The sequence below is a fragment of the Tyto alba genome, unplaced genomic scaffold, assembly GCF_018691265.1.
Source record: "Tyto alba isolate M040663 unplaced genomic scaffold, T.alba_DEE_v4.0 Super-Scaffold_1, whole genome shotgun sequence".
Taxonomy (NCBI): domain Eukaryota; kingdom Metazoa; phylum Chordata; class Aves; order Strigiformes; family Tytonidae; genus Tyto; species Tyto alba.
The window spans coordinates 15832194-15852745 of NW_024881261.1; the positions used below are offsets into that span (position 1 = coordinate 15832194).

A 20552-nucleotide genomic window follows, 5' to 3' on the forward strand; every position below is an offset into this window, starting at 1 on the left:
AGTCTCATCCAAACCCACAATTATTAAAAGAAGCATTTTTACTTGGCAAGTCAAACACCCACATGAAGAAATACCAGAACCAAGCTCTCTCACACATCTTCCACTGAAATGAGCACAGTACTAAAGTGTCAATATTTGATTCTGCAGTTAGGAATGTCCCAGTTGAAGCTGTCACTGATCTTTGTCGTGGATACACAAGATCCAGTTACATGACCATCAATTCATGTTAGGCTACGTCTCTATGGACTCCAGTCAGAGGCTGCCTGGGGAAGGAGTTATGAGCTTACCACATCTCAGGGACATCTACCTGTGAAGGCCACTCTAAAAAACAACTGGCCAGCAAGCACTCACAACAGTCATGGTTTGCTACTGCTTCACATGGCCATCGATACTAGAGTTGGGGTGGTTCGGGAAAAATACTAAAATCATAAACAGAGCAGAGGGCGTCCAGAGGGAGGAATCATTCACTGTATACCCTCATAAGATGGTCAGGCAAAAGGTTTAAAACCAGAACAAAGCGTTTCTTCCTCAGGACACAACACTGAATTGGAAAGGAGCTTATGAAGACCAGAACATTAACAGGTTCAGAAAGAAGAGAGAAGCTGCTCAGAGCTATCCTCTGCAAACATGAAAGAAACACCAATCCAGATGCAAATGTTAGTCAGGGAAACCTTAACCTCCCCACTACAGGAAGCTGGGAAGGAACAAGCAGGAAAGTATCTTTTTATGCTTGTCTTGTTTCTTACCCTTCTCCCTAGACACCTACTACTGACCACTGCTGAACACCAAACGCTGTGGTAGATGGATGCTGGACTGACCCACCATGGCCAGAAGAACGAGAAATGCCCACCTTGGTCAAACCATGAACCCATCTAGCTCACTGTTTTCTCCAGCAGTGGTACTAGCAGTTGCTATCTAGAAAAAACACGTGAGCTTGCAACTTTCTGTGGTCATTCTCTTTGTACTGTCCCATCATCCACAATTGCCATATTAAGGATTTTAGAGAGTGTATCCCCACCTAGTCCTTCATTATGGACCTGCTATATTTGAATTTGCCAAATCCCTTTCAAAACTGCTGGCATCATTCACTTCCATAACCTTATGGAGCAGGAAGTTTACCACCTGTGAAGAAGTACTTCACTGTGTGAAGAAATACTATCTTTTGTCCATTTTAAAGCAATCTCCTAGTAATTTTAAATGTCTCTAGTTCTACTATTGTGGGATTTGGTGAAAAACACTACCCCAGTCCATCTTATCCACCATCATCTTACTCTCCATATTTCTTTTCAGACTGGTTTTCCCAGAACTACCTAATGGAGGCAACCAAATATCAGCACATCCATAACTCCTGCACAGTATTTGACTGAGGACCAAGTATAAGGAAACACCACAAAAACAAAATACAAACTAGTAATGTAGATATTTCACTGGTACAGGAAGTGTTCCTCTGCTGTATCTCCTCTTCAGACCCTGCTCGTTCATTGCCCCTTCTGAGGTAGGTTAGAGTTAATTGGTTGCTCCAAGCTTTGAGGCTTCAACCAGTCTCAGTCACTCCTAGACCAACAGCCACCCATATCACTGGCTTCACTGCAAGAGCTAGACGGCCAACATGGGTCTGAGGACCATCAGGGTCTCACAAACCATAGTTTGGGAAGCAGAGGACAGAGCCATTGCACAGTGGGAACAGTACTGTTCACCTGCATGTTGGCCGTCTAGCTCTTGCAGTGAAGCCAGTGATATGGGTAGCTGTTGGTCTACTACTAAAGCACCTGATATTTTCCATCGCATACCAGGACCACGAAGTCCTTGCTCTGCCAAGCTGCAAATTTATCTGAAGTGGTTTCCACACAATCCATGTTCCCAGATTGCTCTGAGACTATCAGAAGACAGGCGCTAGAGAAACATTATTGCTTTTCTAATTTCTGGAGCAGGCTCCCTTGCTCCTCCACTGTCAAAGAGGAGAAAATCCAGGAGGCATATATGAAAAAGGAGAACATGGTCTAGGATACATGCACTAATCAATACTCTGTGCAAGACAGAAAGTAAGAAGAGAAAACTTGTTCCATCAGACAGTCCTGCTTCATCTCCACTCCTCATTAAGTCAGCCTGGACAGGCAAAGCAGATCACCGAACAAACCGCAGGTGCAAAGCTCAAGACAGCTGCACCAGGAGGCAGATACCAAGCACAGCAATAGTAGCAGTTGCTGCTTGGCTCAGCTGAGTCTGTAATTGCTTCCTCTGATCAGTTCACTTCTTCCTTTAGGGTTTTTGTTTGGTTTTTTTTTTTTTTTTTTTTTTGAGACAGTAGGAAGAGGTACACATACAGATGACCACCTGACTTCTTTTTCCCTTGAAAAAAACAAGCTGTTGGGTTCCAGTTTGCAAGCCTCTATCCAGCCCACACACTAATAAATCTCTGGGACTATCAATCACCTTGGTACAGATCTCTCTTCTCAGAGGAAATGGGCTCTCTCTCCATTAGCTGCCTGTGTCTACCAACCATAGCACAGCCTCATTTCAAGTCCTCTTTGATGGACAGCTAGACTTAGAGGAATATGTACCTCAGTCTCAGGGAAGAGAGAGCAAGGAGTTACTAATTAGACAGGGCAATGTACATTAAAAGCTGGCTTTAATACCTGGCCCTAAATTAGCCCTGCATCTCTAAAGTGTCAGGATGCCTAAAAAGCAGTAAGAGTACATCCCACACGCAGGCATGTGCAGAGATGCTGAATGGAGCATCATGAACCCACAACACCTCTTTAGAGCAAGAAAGTGTTTGCAGCAGTTGTGCTTTGTGTAGATGGGAGGGAAGGGAGAGAAGATCTGACAAATCCTAGATAATGACCAACAGAACACACTACAAGCAACACTACACAGAGAGCAGACTTTCCAATCTGCCTTCCAGACTGAAGCAGTCTCATACTGCTCTGAAAAGAAATCAGAGGCAACAAAGCCAAGGAGAAACTCATAGCCACACAATTCTGTCCACGTTTCCACTCACAACAGACATGTAGGATGCCAGCTACCCAGAGAAGCTGAAGCTTAGCTACAGGCAAGAGGCACTCAGACATACTGCATTTTAAAACACATTAGCACACAAGCCAGATACACAACTGCACACATTGAGGAGAAATTCCCATTCTTCAGAGGAACCAGTTTCCCCTTCAAGCCTGACTATCTCCACCTAGTCATTTGCCCCTCTCCAAACTCCAGCCTCTCTGGTCCTGTTCCCATCTCCTCTCTACCTCTCACTGTGTTTCCAAAGTAGTTTGCTTTACTAATTTAGAGCCAGACTGATTCATCTGCTCATTTTAAACAGTTTGCTAAGCATCTTTTGTGAGAACCGAAGTGGCTGGAGAAGGCTGGGATGGGAGATATCATCATCCTAATGTGTGTCAGACCTAATATGGGAAAAGTCAGTGTCTGAGCCGTGCTTTGATTTTTAACAGTATTTCCTCTAGGCCTGAAGATATTCATGTGGGCAGTGCTATGCTCTGTGTCAGAATGCCAAAATTCAGCACCAAGAATTAAGTCAGAGATTTACATTTATGAAATCTGTAAATTTGTATCATCTGCAACCTCATCCTGGGCACATGGATGACAGAGCTTGTCCAGGATGAAGGCACTGCTGCTGCATACATCCTCCCACTCTGCCAGGAACCACCTTCTGTGCAGACAGGACCCTTCCTCCTTCAGCCATTTCCTACAATCTACATTCCTATGCTTATATATTCCCTCTCCTGAGCTGGAACAGGAAATTTTGTAACTGCAGGTTGGCAGAGCAACATATATTGCATACCACACACCTGAAGCAAGTCTGCTTTTCTTTTTTTCTTCTTTCTCTGCTCCCCTCCTCCATTTATTGAGAGCACTGACTGATAAATAATCCAATCCCTGCTTGGAAAAAAGAAACTGTCTCCCTCAACTCCTAATCTAGAGATGCAATGCAAAACCTTGTCCCTTGAATTCTCTCTGTTATTCTCCCATTTATACATAAAGATGCACATATAAAGAACATCCATGTATGCTTGTTTCTCAAGTTGGCTCAAACTATTTAGACCACAAAGCTATGCACATGCCCCAGTGCAGCCACAAAACGTTCCATGCTGGAAGTCAGCCATTGCACTCCCAGGGAAATATCCCAATTCCTGTTGGATACAACAGCTCCAGTTAGAGGCAGAATCAGACAGATGTGCCTTGAACAAGTGCTGTGCACAGCATGGACTTGATATGCAGTGTAAAGCAGGCATGAATTGAGTCCACTGATCTTACTCATAAAACATACATGCCTATGCTTCAAACACACTAGTACATTTTGGATACTTTGCACAGATTTGATTCAACAAATAATTGCATCAAAATTACCATCACCTCTAGCCTCTTGTAAACGTTTTAGTTTCCTTCAGGAAAACTAGGGACTAGCACCTGACTTCATGTGTACACAATCACTTTCTTCTCTTAATAAACAAAGAATTAGTGCTCTACACTCTATTCTTCATCCTGCAGCAGCCTGAAACCTTCACTCTGATAAATTCAGTCCTTTCTCAGTTCTCCCCCAAATATATTTTATACTTTCAGAAGAATTGAGGGCAGGGGGAAATCCCCCAAAGAGGCCCAGTGCTTCCCTCCTTGTAATGAAACCCTGTAATGGAATGCCCTGCACTCCAATTAGGAAGAAATGCTAATTTTCTCCAGTTGAGCACCCCCTCTAGATGTATCTAATTTGTTTCACTGCTTTCATCTCCCCCCTCCATCGCATTTTCATTTAAAGGTTATGATCTATTTGTGCCCTTCATGCCGCGCCCTGACAAGACACCCCTATGAGAGGTTGCAGGGGCCATGTCGCCCTTCCTAACCCCCTTTCCAAACAAAAACCAAAGCTTTTTTTCCCTCCATTGCCTCTTTAAGAAATGCAGAAAGATGAAGGAGAGGAGCAGGGAATTGGGAAGACAATAATTAAAAATAAAAAGTAAGCCCTCTTGCCAGTTGGGTTGTTGGTTGTTTCCAACAAAAGGTTAGAGACCTTTGCATCATGACCAACACCAGTATGACCAGTGCAGGCCAGATGGGAGAAACAGCATTACAGAGTTTTGCTACTTCTACAGATCCATTTTAGGAACCAATGTCATGCAAGAATATCCCTTTGCAAAAGGTTTTAAGATGCTGAATTGTTTAGCTTCTTGCAGGGCTGGGGAATGCATTCTTTCCCACCTGTCATAGAAAGTCTGGTCTGAAAGGACGAGGAAAGTTGGCTTAGTTGAAGAGAAAGTCTCAGTAAAGCTCTTCCCACTCCTCTCTAAATGGGTTATGCCTTGTTCTGGGAGCCTGTGTTTTGATAAGTTCCTTCAGGAGAGCAGAGACTTGTGCTGGGTAGCATAGGCTTTGTAACAGCTCTTCATGACATCCATAAATTTGTGCTGCTGTGCTTCTGGCTGCAGGCAGGCAGGCTTGTAAATCCTCAGGATGTCTGCCCAGAAGAGCTTTCTACAAAGGTCATATCTGTATCGCATAGAGACAAGCACCCAGATCACCATGCTGGTGCCACACCACTTCCCACAGAAATTTCAAAGGGCATTTTCACCAAAATAATATTATTTTTAAAAAAAAAAGAAAAAAATCCAGCCACTAACATACCTCTGTTTCCCCCAATGAAGCCCCTTTGCAGCCTGCCCCAGTACGCTCAAAACAGTATCCCTGGAGCTGAACCCAGGGTCTTCCCTAGAGGCACAACCTGCTCCTAGACCAAGGCATTCATTGCTTGTGTTCAGCCTCTCCCTCTCTTCAGTTCAGTCCTTCAAATTCTTGTCTGTTAGAAAGGAAATCTCTGATCTACACTCTCTAGACACAAGTTTCACACATCTGCTGTCAACACCTTACAAGTTGAAAGCACCCAAAGAACATCTTTGGAGGCAATGCAGGTAAACGGTCCCCAACTGAAATGCAGTGGGAACTGCTGAGTTCCACCTGTGGCACAGCCTGAATAACTGCCCTCTTGGGAAAAGGAGAGGAACAGCTGGATACGTTGTCCAGACTGAGCATTGAGCAGCCTGTTCTTGAACAATAAGACAAAGCTGGAAAAGTACTGCAAGAGTGTTTTCTGTTATTAATAGGCACTTTGCTAATACCGCCTGAGATAGCCAGGTCCCTCTCAGCCATTTCCTGCTGCAGCCCCTGAATCCCGTCAGTCAGAGCACTATATGCTCCATTACAAGCTATTTCCTCTCTACATTTGCAATGCCTCCAAAAGCTTTTGCAGAAAGTCCTGATGATCCCCCTTCCTGCCCCCCTCTGCAGACACGACTCCCTCATAACTCAACCTTCTGGGACCACAAATGGGGAGCGGGTAGGAGGCACACAAAGATTTACTCTTCATAGATAGCACCCTTGCCCTTTCCTCCCCCCCCAGGCCCCCTCTCTATCTGGTCCATGCAAACAAACCCCGAGTGGGAAAGAGCGTTTGGAAGAGGCCTGTGTCTGGGCCAGCCGCCTTTCATCCAGAAGATGCCTCTTCCCATTGGAAAATACAAGCATTGTGTGAAAACATTTTAATATATTCATGCACATTCCTATAGCTCACAGGAGCGAGTGGGTCCCAGCACCCTCCCCTCTCTGCCTTCCAAATGATTTTCATAGGCAGCGATGCACTGGGAATGCCACCTGTTTTCTCAAATGTCCGCGAGTATGTAAATTGTGGGAATATGCAGACCAAGCACTGCGGTTTTATTGTGCTGCAAAGATTTTACTAATTACTTGCCTAAACTCCAGAGCAGTACGCCTGCTTTTTTTACAAAGCGAGAGAGCGGGCAAGGTGGGGGTGGTGGGAAGAGGAGGAGGAAAGGAAAAAAAAAAAAAAAAGTAGAGGGGGAAGAAAAAGTAAAGGGAAAGAAGGAGAAGGACAGGGAGAGCAAGAGATGCATTTCAAAGTTTCTCCAGCAATTGGACGGGGGTGAGCTGGGCCCAATGTGGAATCAGAGAGGTCAAAGGTGGATCTCCCTCCCTTGTGAGAAAGTGGTGAATCAGGACGGTTTATCAAACGATCATTTTCTTTTGAAACTGGGAGGCAGCGGCTGGGACAATTCTGCAGATGTGCTTGATGAGTTCGGGACAAAAATGGGCCGCCTCCTCCCCCCCTCCCCTCTTTAAGGTCTCCCATCAGGGGTTGCTTCTCCCTCCACTGCTTCCAGGACCCTCCCCTCCCTTCTTCAGTGGTCAGCTGAGACCCCCACCCACTGATCGCCTTTGTATTCCTGGCCTTTGGACACACTGGCAGGGCCCTTTATGAGACCCCAATCAAGACCCCCATGTCACAGGTACCTAGTAGAGATACCAGACCCTTTTCAAATGAGGAACAACAAGGAAAATATGCTGGCCCATTGTCCCAGCACGGCACCAAGGGAGATGAAAGGAACAGGCTGCTCCCTCTCCGCAGACCGCCTGCCAATCAACCCCAGTTATTAAGGTCACGATGTGGAAATTCTTTTGACCTACACCTAATCAAAGATGCACCAGAACCTTTTGAGACAACATGAGAGAAGGAGGGAGGGCAGGCATCCCCCCCACCCTCCCCACCCATAAATACAGTGGAGCTTCCAAAGAGAATTTAGTAGGAATTACGCTGGTTAGTGCCACGGCACACTTGCCCCGAGTACCACTGGGGCAGCCAAGCTGGGCTCCATGCTGGCATCCAGCCTGAGGAGAGCTTAAATTGAAAGCTTTCCTCATTGAAAAGTTAGAGATTGAGCAACACTGGAGGTGGCCCAGAAGTCACGATCGAGGACCATGTGTGATGAGTACTAAGCATACTCTTTCCATTTCCAATAGCTTTGATTTGCACTGGCTGTGGGGTCCATGAAACATGCTCAGCACCATCCGACACTGCACCCTGAAGGAGAAAACCCTCAATGGGCATGAACCTATGGACTTCCAAAAGCTGAAGCACCTGGAGAGTGAATGGATGCCAGCAGTGCAGAGCAGACATTCTGAAACCCTCTTGCATTATACAGGATGAAGATACCAAGATGATGTTAACGGTAGTTCTTAGGACTATGCAGAAATCTCTCAAAGAGAAGTTAGGACCCACCTGCAGTGATAGAGCAATCGTATAGGTGGTAAAAAACAGTTAAAGCATGGGTCAAATGGGATCAGAGAAGCACATCCCACGAAACAGCTCCAGAGCACTTGGGATATGGATAAGATCACCTACCCCTGAAAAGTTGCTCCATATCACTCACTATCATCACCATACGCTCAGAACAGACACAATTCTGCAACCTGACAACAGTGACACAGGAAATAAAGACTACAGCCCATGGTAGTTCACACAAAAGGGCAAAAAATCCAAACCCCAGAACAGAAACATTTTTCAGCATACATAGGAGGCTTCTGCATGTGCATGATTTTGAATTAGGTCCTCCAGAAGAACCACATGGTATAAATCATGGCCACCACTAGCACACATAAAACCAATCTTGAAGAAACAGAAACTTCTGGCACCCCTCTTCATGCACCATATCTACCAGCACGCAGGGAATACCCTTCCCAATCCCACTGCCAGCTTGCTGCTCTCATAGTGCTGGCATTCTTCAAAGCCCATCTGGATCAAGCTCTTAAAGGCAAACAAATCTGGGGTGGTGGTAGACTGAAGACATGAACAGTGTGACAGTCACAGCAACCAACCTGCAGGTTTCATTATGCTAAACACTTTACTCATGTTTTGGCACATTTTCCTCTGCCTTTTATCCACTTTTAGTTCATGAAAGACACTATGCTACTCAGAGTCCCTCAACTCCCATTAGAGCACTCACAGAAGATAATAGCCTATCAGTGTGACCAATTCGGTGGGAGATGAGAAGTGGAAGATTCTAAAAGAGCTTTGGGACAAAGACTCATGTGTTTACATAAATCTTACTACACTGCTTCTCCACTGCAAGTCGTTGACATTCCTAAAACTGTCCCCTTGTTCCTTGGTTCTTACACAGTTGTTGAAGAAAGTGGAAGACAGTCTTTTCTTCTTAATGTTAAGTCAACTAGCTGCTACACCAGAAATTACTTAGCTAGCACAAGGCATGGTCTGGTTTAGATTGCTGTAAACCAAGATCCAAATGGACACTTCAAACCAGCTATCTCCTCTACTGTTACAATAACATACAGTGCTCAGAGCAGACATGACTTCAGCACTGCAGCACAGAAGACAGAGCTGAGTTTCTTACTTCAGGGCAATATCCCCCACTATCACCTTCCTTTCAAATGCCAATGACAGGCTGAGGACCAGCCTCCTGCTGTCCTCAGAGTGAATCAACACTCCTTTAGAGGGACTAGGCTGCTACCTTAGGACACTACAGCTCCACTCCCCACCTCAGGGCATAAGCTCTTAACCTCTGAGTGAAACCTCCGGCCTCATCTGGGAGGAGTAACAGTGGAAGCTGAGCCTGGTTAGAGGCATCTGCACCTGGAGCTCTCCTCCTGCAAGAAAGGTCCATCCCTCCCTGTCCCTCCCCGCCCCCAGAAGCAGCCCTTTGAAAGGCAGAGGAGAGAACAGACACGGCTCTAATTGTAGGAGTGAAATCTGGCATCCTCCTGCCCATCTACCTTTGCACTCTGTTTCTGATTCTCTTTGAACCTCTGGTACAGCTTGTCAGGTCGCTGCCCTCCTGAGAGATCAGAAAAAAAAAATATGGCAGTGATTACTATTGTACACTGATTTGCAAGCTAGAAAAGGAGAGAGAGAAAGAGAGAGAGAGAACAGCCTCCATGTGTCAGGCTATGAAAGGGCTTCGACTGAAGCCGCCTGAAAAACAAACCCTTAATTTAAATGTTAATGAAAGTGCTGAAGAGACATCAGAGGCTTTCGTTTCTCTACAAGGAGCAGAATCATCAGGTCTAGAATTTATGGCCCCCTTCACCTCCCCTCTCCCCTTCTCTGCTCCATCAGCCAGAGAAGTTAGGAAAGTAAAAAAAAAAAACTTAATTTTAACATTAACTCCACACTTCCACCCTGGGATGCAATTGCTAAATTATCTGTTGGCAGGACACTGATCAAAGGTAGAAAAACAAAGGCACACTGCACAGCCAAGTAAAGGTAAACAGCAGCCAAGGTCTGGTGAAGTTACCTTCTCCCCCTGTGAATTTAAAAAGCAAAGAGAAAATGATCGCAAACTGCAAATAGAAACCTCAAACCATAAGGCTGCCAGCCCCCTAAACTCAATTTCTTCTGTCACATCGATTAAACAGACACGGATTCTCCTATGCAAACCAAGCAGCACAAGAAAGATGCTTTCCCCAAGCTTTCAGAGACAGACTTTCCCCTCAAGTAAGGGGAAAGATGAGAAAAAACTGCAGGGGTAGAGAAAAAAAAATTTCAATATGCAACAAAACTCCACAGGATTAGAAACAGATGTCTGTGTTTTAACTCAGTTAGCTACTGCCTCCCAAAACCTGCTCACCTGCACACAACTAGTGAGCCAATTCAAAGTCTCAGAAAATATATACATTAGAATATTGGCCAAAAGTGGCAAAAAGGGAACAAGTCATCAGTCACGCAAGGTTTCAAGGGCAAAGGAAAGAAACCGAAGAAATGTAAGTCGCAGTTTCTCAACCTACAGAAGCATTTGCACATGCATTTGTTTCTAGAAGAGAGGGAAAAGGGACATGTATGTTCATGTGTTCAGCCATGTGAAGAAGACCAAATAGAGTCATTATTACACAATTAAAGAAGATAAAAAAAAAAAGTCTTCTTCCTCCCAACATCAAGGGAACAGGGATAAGACGCAGGTGTCATTTTAGCTCCAGAGGGGAGAAACTGATACTCATTTCCTGCTCTTCAGCTTTGGGGTGAAAGAGCACCAAGTCAGTTATGACTATTGCATATATCTAGAAACCCACATCCAGATCACTCTCTGAGGTCAGCAAGAGATGGTAGTTAACGCCACCACTAACCCTGCAACTCCACCCTGGGATCTCACAGTTGAGCAGGTTCTTCCTGTCCCTGCTGAAGAAACAGCTGCAGGTCAGAGTCCTCCCTCAATTATTCAAACCAACCAGGCTCTGCAGAGATCCCCAAGGACAGCAGAGCTATTGCTGCCTGCTATTTTGCTGGCAATGCACAAACCGGAGTAAAACCCAGTTACTTGTCCCAAGACCTAGCAGACTCAGAGAGCTAGGTCAGAACAGAGCACCGCTACAGCCAACAGCTTATCTTGATATGAAGTAGGGGATATCTGCTGATAAAAGCAGAGCAAGAAATGAGGGTAGGGGGAACATTATCAAACATTTTAACTGCTGCACGTTAGGGCTTCAGATGTACAGTTAAAACCACTGCAAAGTTGCTCTAACTCAAGTGGGTTGTTTTGCTCTAATGCAATGTGCAAGATCAGATTGTTTCACTTTCACAAAAAGTTTCTAGATAACCATTAAAAAGAAGCCCTCAAAACTAATCATTCTGATTGTTCCCAATGGAAGAGGCCCGTTCAGTCAAGGTGCCTGTCAGTAACCCTTCTCTTTCTTCCTTTCCCCAGAAAGTTTCAGGTATATTTTACAATTTGTCTAAGGTTGTCCACAGAGGCAGAGATCTCCCCAGATAATACTGCCCTATAATATTCCTTGAGACAGGTAATTACGGTTAACCGAGATTCAAATTAGCATGTTAAAATAGAGCAGTCAGGTCTCAACTACAATACTTCATAAGTAGAAGAGATAGAGCAAGCCTGGCTTTTTAAGTTCAACTGCTTGCAGGACTACGCATTTTTCCTTTAAATTAAACATTCAACTCTGATATCTAGTCTTTGGTACAAGCTTTCCTCTTCTCTGGAGTAAACCTGCACTTCACCACCACAACATTTGCAAGGAGAGGTCATGTACTACAGCAGAACAATGACCTAGTTGGAAAAGAAGAGACCATCTTTTGGGCTCACACACCCAAAACACACCTCTGCCACAACAAGACACATTATAGTTGCCTGACGTTGCCCCAGACGGCACCCAAGGTTTCCTAGTTCTCCACCTATAGTTGCACATTGAAAACCACTTTTGTGCCTCCATCATCTCTTTTCTTTAAAATCAGACACACTGTGAGTACAACATGGGAAGACCAGCTCTCATGATAAATATTTTAAAATCTAAATAGTAAATACCAGTGGCCAGACCCAGCAGCAGAAGCCAGCTTAGTTTTGAATACTTTTCTTAATCCAACACTGAAGAATTTCTGAATCCAAGACATATAATGAATTTAACATCAAGGTCCACTTTTTTTATTTCCCCTCCAGTTTACACACTTATCTATCACTAAGAAAAAAAAAATGCAACAAATTTTCCCCTAAATAAAGGAATGTTTCAGTAGTACAATGTATATCATAAGCCTTATGTTTCTGCAGCCTTAAATGCCAGGCAATGAAGCTCATTTTCTCCATAAACCTATCCATCAAATTAAACAGTGTACAGACACTTCTCTTCCCTGGCTACTGCCACCTCAGGGAAATCACAAAGCATGAAGGTGCCACTACTTCACTAGAAATCCCTGGGTTTGCCTCACTTTGCACATTTGAACTGGTCCACTGCACTCAGGCTCGCCTGGTCCCTGAGCACACATAAGTCACTGCAGTAAGCACCAGTGAATGAAAGTTTAACATCTGCATGATGCAGAGTTCAAAAGGCAAATGAACTTGGGGGGAAGGGGATTACAAGCGGCTAAGAAATGTGGTTTAGGGTACACAGCCTCTCTGTAAGTACAGCATTTTACTAATCCATGGAGAAGGACAGCTTTGGATACCAATTAAACCAGTTGCCGGAGCAAGCTGAGGCATCCTTATTTTAAGTATCCTATTTTAAAGACACTCTCAGACTCTTTTCTAGTCCCTGATCTGACACACAATGTGAGACCTGCTGTCCCAAGCACACTGACCAGCACAGCTATGCAGATGACATGCTGAAAACCCAGAAGGAACACAATGCCCTCCCCATCCCCACTACCCTTCAAGACACTGCTAAGGATCCCCAAAGCAATGAAGCTCCAGTAACACACATGGTTGTGAAGACAATTCCATGGCTGAAAAGGTTATACAAAGGACTAAGCACAGTTCTCCCTTACACAGTAAGAAGAGAAGATCCAGTACTCTTGGCACCCTTTTATTGCCTTTTACCCTACATAATCTCCCTTATGGGCATCATTCTGTTTGCAGATCCTCCAAGCATCCAGCCCAGCATCACTACATGAAGAGCAAGGAAACCTCCCCCCTAGATCAGCACATCTGCAGAAGGATTTCTGTAGTGACACAGGGAAACTATGGACAAATCAAAGCAGAATACCCAAGAAAGATGCCTGAAGCCAGAGGAGCTGCACTTTATCTGCACTAGTCCCTGAAGTTTAGTTTGGGTGTACAGGCACTGTCCTTTAGAGCAGTAGTCCAGCAGAGCAGGACTACAGCAGACACAGCAGAAAACCCAGCTAGGGGTCAGAAGCACGTAAGATACTTTCTAAGGAAGCTTCACAGAGGGAGATATCACTGAAAAGCAAGAAGAAAAGTTTCGGTCCTGCCCATTAACAGCTGAGGTTCAGTCAGAATACAGCCTTGGCTACTCTAGGGAGTCTTAGTCCTGGCAATCCTCTGGGTCAGGAAACTGCAGCCTCTCCAAAGCATGTCCGAATGGCTAAAACTAGAGGAGCCCTCCCTGCTCCTACCTCCCCGTGCACAACTGCTTTGAGCTGTTCTGTGCTCTGTGTGTCCATAGTAGAGAGAGCTGGTGGATTCTCAGCAATGATGAGCCAAAAATATTTAGGTGGCTGGAGCCTGATTCTACAGCAGTTCTGCACCAGCAGAACTATCCCCTCCTATGGAGGAGCTCAGAGTTTACACCAGCACAAGTGAGAAGGGAGAATCAGAAGGCCATGTCAAATGTTTAGCAGGAAGTGGAGGTTATAAGGCCATGTTCAGCCTCACTGAGGAACAAATGCATCCAAGCTCTCGCAAGAAGGATAGGGACTGCAAGGGAGGAAAAGCTTCACACGCAAGTGCATAGGGAATGCACACGGGTGAAATATGGGCTCTTGCAAATAAAACAGAAACCACAGAGCTCCCCAAAGCAGACCTTGCTAGAAACCAGATATTATCTTTTTGATACTCACCCTCATTAGACAGCAAGCAATAAAACCTATTAGTGAAAAATTCATCTCCCCTGCCCCTTGCCCTGGTCCTCCCCCACTACATGCCCTCCTGCTCTGATCCTCTCTCTCTTCTAGGATGGCTGCGATTTGTTCTGAGAAGCGACAGGTTTATAGGTTAGCCGACACCTTCTCTCTGTGGAATTTTAATTAACTTCTCCCATCGTCAATATGTTAAGGAGCAGAGTTCCCATTATACGAGGTCAACAGCGTGTTTCAGGCCCTGCTATATCAGCCGTCAAATTGAAGAATTAATGACGTGGCTAATTGGCTCTAATTCTCCACCCCCCCTCTCCAAAATATGGAGGGGTAAGGCAGGGGTGGTAGTGTGGGCTAGCAGGGGAAGCTGGTACAGTCCACAGTCTCATAAAAAAAAAAAAAAATGATAGTGCACAATTTAAGCCTACTTGTTCATGGGATAGCAGTTCTACCACCTCCCATTTATCATCCTGCAGGGAGGAAAGGGGGGTTGAGGAGACTGTGGGTAAATATTGTGACAGAGAGTGTGCACAAGTGTGCACACCAGGGAGAGGAACACTGTCCTGACAAGAGGCCATCTCAGTAGGTCATCACTTATGAGTAGAAAGCAGCATGACACTGGGCTCTAACCAGCCATGGTGCTAGAGCCAGAGCCTGTCTGCTAGAAAAGGGGCCCTTGCAGCACAGAAGACAGCATAGGGCTCGTATCTAACATCTTGCAGCAGCATTAACACACATGGCACTTCTTCAAAATCACTATCCGTCTCAAACATTCGGAGCAATGGGATGAGGGAACAGCAAAATCATAGCAAGCCTCGAGGGTCATTTCCCTGATAATGCTATTAGCTCCATACCACTAAGTTTCTGCTGCCTGCAAAACAAGCTTGGAAATCTAATGAGGACAACAGTTGTGGGAAGCATTTTGATTTTGCAAATTCACTAGTTGCAGTCATCACATGGGCAGCAAAAACATCCCTTCTTCCTACCTTCCTTGAGGAAGAATCTCTCCTGCATGCAGAAGACCATCTAAACAGTGAACCAGAGAGACAGATCATTGCTGGTCAGTGTAAGATTTTAACAGTGAGACTTCAAATTTCCCAGATTTTCACTTCCTCAAAAACAGAAGAGCTTTAAAAAACACCCTGGAATATGCTGTTGTAGGTACTGTAAATGCCTCCCATGGTGAAGTTGTAATTGTAGCATTACACCCGCACTAGAAGCACAGGGCTACAGGCAATAGATGCTGAAAAACCTCACCCTTGAGCTCCACTTCCACCTTACCCAGTTCAGCATGCTCAAAGAAAATCAAGCTCTAACCACTGCATACAGCTCCCAAACGGGGACCTTTTTGCTTGGCATCTCTTCTGCCAGAGAATGGGAATACAAGTTGGCATCTTTTCAGTACAGAAAGCCTCAAGAGGATCTGGCTCATTGCTTCTAATTAGCAAGTCAGAGAGTTCACTGTGCAAGTAAGAACAAACAGGTCCCACCTGAGATAGTAACAGGAACACAGGGTCATTTTCACAGCCTCTTTATGAGCAGATCACTCTGCTGTTATGGCAAACAAAGACCACACACTCTTCCCTGAGTTCCTGCTGCAGGCACAAGCACCTGATCAGCCTCCACCCAAATCAAGTCCCTGAAGTACCACACTGGTGTCTTGGAGAGATTTGCGGACACACAGCCTATCCAACTCTTCTACTTCTTTCTCTTGGAAATTGGGAATAAAGAGATCTCAGTTACCTTAATAATGGGCTGATAGCAATGGACCACACTCGATCCTCTGTCTGCACTGTATGTAGACACTGTCCAACTCTGCCCGCGGATAGGGACCAAACCTAAAGAGAGAGATGCATGTTATGCCACATCGCCCAGAAGGTAGGATGCACACTGCTAATGTACTGGAAGAGCTGCCAAAACTGCCACACTCACCTTCCCCAAGATCTTCTCCCTGAATTCCCATTACTTATTTTTGAGGAACAGAACCTTCAAATCACTGGCAGAAATGACCACTTAAAGTTACACTAAGATTCAGCTTATGAGTATGACCTTCCATCCCACTGGTAACCGAGAGGGCACCCCCATCACCACATGCTCTCTATGGCAGCACTCAACACAAACTTCTCATATCCTGTAGTTAAACAAACATGAAGTGGAATTTGTTCTTGGCTGTTCTCTTGAACAGCATGGGAGGACTGTACCATCCCTGAAAAATTTACATTCATGTTATCTATAAAATTAATCGTTTGCTATCTTGTAAAATATTTTTTTATATACTCATCCCCTTTTGACTAAGTTTATTAAGTGTACCCCGGGCTATTTTCAAACAAGCCCCCTTTGCTCACTGACAATGTGAGAGAATCTCTTCCCTCCCCCACCAGTGCATACATGCACATCCCCTTCTACTAGTTCACCACACCCTCCCCTTTCTTTCTGGGTCCTAATAACATCCCCCAAATTTTTGCTGGGGCCTCTGCTTGTGGCCCTCATTTTCTCCACCTTGCCTTCATTCTTGGACCACAGGACTTGAGCCCCCCAGTTCTCTGTAACCCACCCCCAATGTTTCACTTCAAGACTTCAAAGCTGGGAGTGCCCTATTTGTTTGTTTGTTGATAATGCCCAGGATTGCAGGCTATTCTTGTCAGCGGGGAATTTAGCACCTAGTGTCAGCAAAAGCAGCAGAAAAGCTTAACTCTTTTAAGGCATCCCTATCTCCTACAGGTTAAAAATATTGCTCAGAGCACACTATCTGGTGCCTATCACACAGGAATGTACATTAGCAGCTCTTCAGGGCTTAGTCCTAATCAACACTCAGCAGAGCCCTCAATAGCTTAGACACTTAGAGCCCCTTTAAAAGGCTGGCAGGGATTCCCTTCCACCCTCCAAGGATCTCATTCACGAAAAGACAGCCTACAAAAGAGATGATAAAAAATAAGAGGTGAACATCCCTAGAGCCTATGCTGTAGAGAGCACTGGGTGGGCAAGATCTCACACTAGCTCCAAGAAAAACAGCCTGAAATTCCCCTCCGGCCTTCAGGAATTTGTTCTCAAGGTCGGGGAGGTCTGTCCCCTGTCTGCTAGGAAAGCAGCAAGAAGGTGCTCCCCCAGCAAAGAGGCTCCACAGAACAGAGAGGAGCAGCCCTGCTTAAGTGTGAGACAAAACAGCATCATGGCAATGCTCCCAGGAGGCAAACAGCATCTGCACTGCTCTACTTGTGAGTAATTTTACCCAGGAGCACACCCATACAGAGGGACCAACAGGAATAGATAGGGTCATGCTACTCAGCAGCCTGTCAGATAGTTACCCATTATCACACACTTCCTATAAAACCTTGAAAGAAACATTTAAGTCCGTCATTGCTCCAACTTACCCTCTTGCAAAACAGGAATAGCAGTTTTTCCTCTTACCTCCATTAATGCTCTACGATGTGTACCAGGGACCAAAAGTATTCATCAGCCTACCCTGAGGAACAGCCTCTACAGCAACCACTACCAACAATGAAACAAGTGGTTGTGAAGATGGTACAGGACAAAGGTGAAACACCTATGTGGAGTTTCCTAAACTTCTAAAACAGAGCTGGTTACAACTCAGAACAACAACTCTCCAGGTCCATGTAGGAATAGAGCACCGACAACCAGATACAGAAGGACAAAAATCAACAAGGTCCTGCCTCAAAAAGAAATAGAAAAAATTACGTGACAAGATTCAGTGATGCCAACTGGAAGAGAAAAACGGGAGCTAAGAGTACTCATAGGCTAACTTCAGTCCTGGTTTGCAAACCAATAACCATAAAAAAAAACCCACACCACCAAAAAATGCAAATAAATAAACCACAACCCTACAGAGTTGGAAAAGACATCACGTTATCCCTTAAAGAGATCAAATATACAACACAGCATGTGAAGCAGCACTGCAACACAAAGCAAAGATGTGCTTGAGACACAGATGGCAAATTTCAGAATAACTGGCATGAATCTCCACTACAGTGTTAGATGCACACTGAAAGAAGCAAAACATCAGCTACCTCCTTCTGCACTTCCTAGTTTAAACCAGCAGCTGATGTCATAAAGTCCTGCCAAACCTCTTCCTTAAAAGCTCGGCATAGCAAAAGTCTTTCAGAGACAAGAGCCTATGCCAAGATACCCAGCACTCCTCATGCAGTCACACAAGAGAGGACTCACAACAGTTCTGCTGACAAATATTCATGGCACAAGACCTCTGAGGTCACCTCTGCAGCAGCACCTGCAGCTGCTGGAACGTCATGGCTCACCTTCGCTGTTCTGTCCCGGGAGCCACTGACAATGAGGCCACCTTGGAAGTCCACACAGTTCACCTCCTGTTCATGTGCAGAGAACTTGACACTGTAGGAGCCATGGATCTTGTGAAGGACAATATTTCCATCTCTGAAAAACAAATCCCCAGGCAGGGAGATGCATCTTCCATTACTGCTTAGGAGTGCCACAAAAAGACCAGAACTAATCTCTCATGGGAGCTGAAATTCATGCACTATTATTAACCCTCCCCTCTTCACACATTACCTGTTCTCTTGCAATCCCACATCTGGCCAGTCAAAGCCTGATCTGCTGCATGTGAAAATTTTCCTGGCTATCTTTCCACTTCCACTTTGTGTTAAGCTGCAGAAACTAGCAGAGCAGCCATTCCTCCTACTACTGCTTTGAGCATGCCAGAATCCTGGCTGGATGATGAATGGCTGGAGTAAGGGAACAAGTGAGAGGTCATTCTCACCCGTGTCCAAGCCTCAGCTTTCCATTCACTTCAGAACAGCTGTGCAGGGTATTATGCTTTGAATTAACAACAAAGACACTTAGACTTTTTTTCAACCAATACAGTTATTGAAATTGTAAATGCATGCCTTCATTTTCACCTGAATTTTGGGCTACAGTTCACAGAAGAGATTGTCAAGATATGCACGGCAGACAGACATGCTTGCATCTCCCAATTCCGTGCTTAAGTGCTGTGTATATTAATAGCTAAAACTTTATAAATAACAGTTCTGTCATTTGCTGTAATTGAAAAAGGCCAGTCAAATGAAAAATTAATTGGAGAAGTCTGTGTGCTGGAATGCTTGGCAGTTTTCTCCCTCTCCACAATTATATCAGTAAGTCTAATAAACATATACTTGTCTCTAGAAAGCTTTACACACCAATGCAGTCCCAGTTAACCAACAGTTCCGAGTATGAGAACACAGTCTAGCTACCCAGACTCTAACAGGGAAAGAAATGAAAATTGGACATCAGTCACGACTGCCTCATCTGTTGATCCAGATTCAACAATTCTGTGGACATCTACACAACTTTAGAAGAGAGTAGACACTTTATAAGGTCAACAGTATGAGACTCAGCTCCTCCACTGCTGTAGCAGTAGCTTTTTCAGAACAGAAACAAACCATAACAGAAGCAGCAGCTGGACACAACGAAGCATGAGGACACTGTGTAGCAAGATTGACTGCTCTGCTCTGAGCTGAAGTTACACAAAACCTTTCCAACTTCACTGCCACACTCCTTGGGCTCCTTCATTCACTCCACTTACCCCCCTCCACTGACGATGTGGGAGTTGACAAGAACAAAGCGACATACATCCTCCTGGTGGCCAGAGAAGATAGCCTGAGGGTGACGCTGCAAACCTGTACCATCTGGACAGAGTCGGTAAGCCTGGATGTTCTCCGCTTGAGACAGGTAGAGGTACTCACCATCCAGCTCTACCCAGGGCATCAAACTGCAAACAGACAGCAGGTTGGGGGGTGCAGGAGTGAGGAGAAGAAAACAAAACAAAAACGCCACACACAAAGAAAAAAAAAAAATGCGTATGTAAATATATCAACAAAAGCAAACACCTACTCAAAACTGTGAAGTTGGAGCTGCTGGTCACATGCAAAAGCAAGGCTTAATATAGCAGCACAGCTAAGAAGTGAAGCTTCTCCAGCAACGTAAAAAGCAGATCACACTGCTGCCATTTTTCTAACCAAGAGCTGAGGAAAATGAAGCATGGAATCTCTGAAAAAGAAGATGGCCAAGAGTCTAGTGAGCTTAGATGGGAAATACTTAAGGCTCCCTGACCCCTCTTCATGAGCCATATAGTTCCTAAGAAACTAGATTATCAGGCATTTGTGAGCTATGCTGAACATTTCTAACAGAGCCTTCAATACGAGGCTCTTTGTGCAGTCTTGATCTGGCACATTATTTGCTCATGCCCAGCAGAGACCACACAGCTGACACTTTCACACACATCTGATCAGAGGAGCAGATCACATCAAATAACAAAGGTCTTCTTACAGACAGAAAGTCCTCCACCTTCTACATTCTCTGTATGCTGATATGTAAAGCAACAGGGTAAGCCTGAGGCTATCCAAGAACTTTGTGCTCATCATGTAGAGGAGGTATTTTTCTACATTCACACTTC

The 20552-nt window shown here is 44.9% G+C and overlaps 1 protein-coding gene across 4 annotated transcripts in view; it reads right to left on the bottom strand.

Moving 5' to 3' along the window:
• FBXW4 (F-box and WD repeat domain containing 4) overlaps positions 1 to 20552 on the bottom strand; it is a 63077-nt gene that overhangs the window by 29106 nt on the left and 13419 nt on the right. For all 4 annotated transcript variants that reach the window (XR_004407384.2, XM_032995173.2, XM_032995165.2 and 1 more), the window contains 3 exons: positions 19683 to 19868; positions 18403 to 18535; positions 15875 to 15969 (listed from right to left, as the gene is read on the bottom strand). Coding sequence is in view for 3 of the 4 variants with exons in the window: in XM_032995173.2 (XP_032851064.1) it covers positions 15875 to 15969; positions 18403 to 18535; positions 19683 to 19868 (414 nt within the window). In the remaining variant the exon portion in view is untranslated. The remainder of the gene's footprint in view (positions 1 to 15874; positions 15970 to 18402; positions 18536 to 19682; positions 19869 to 20552) is intronic.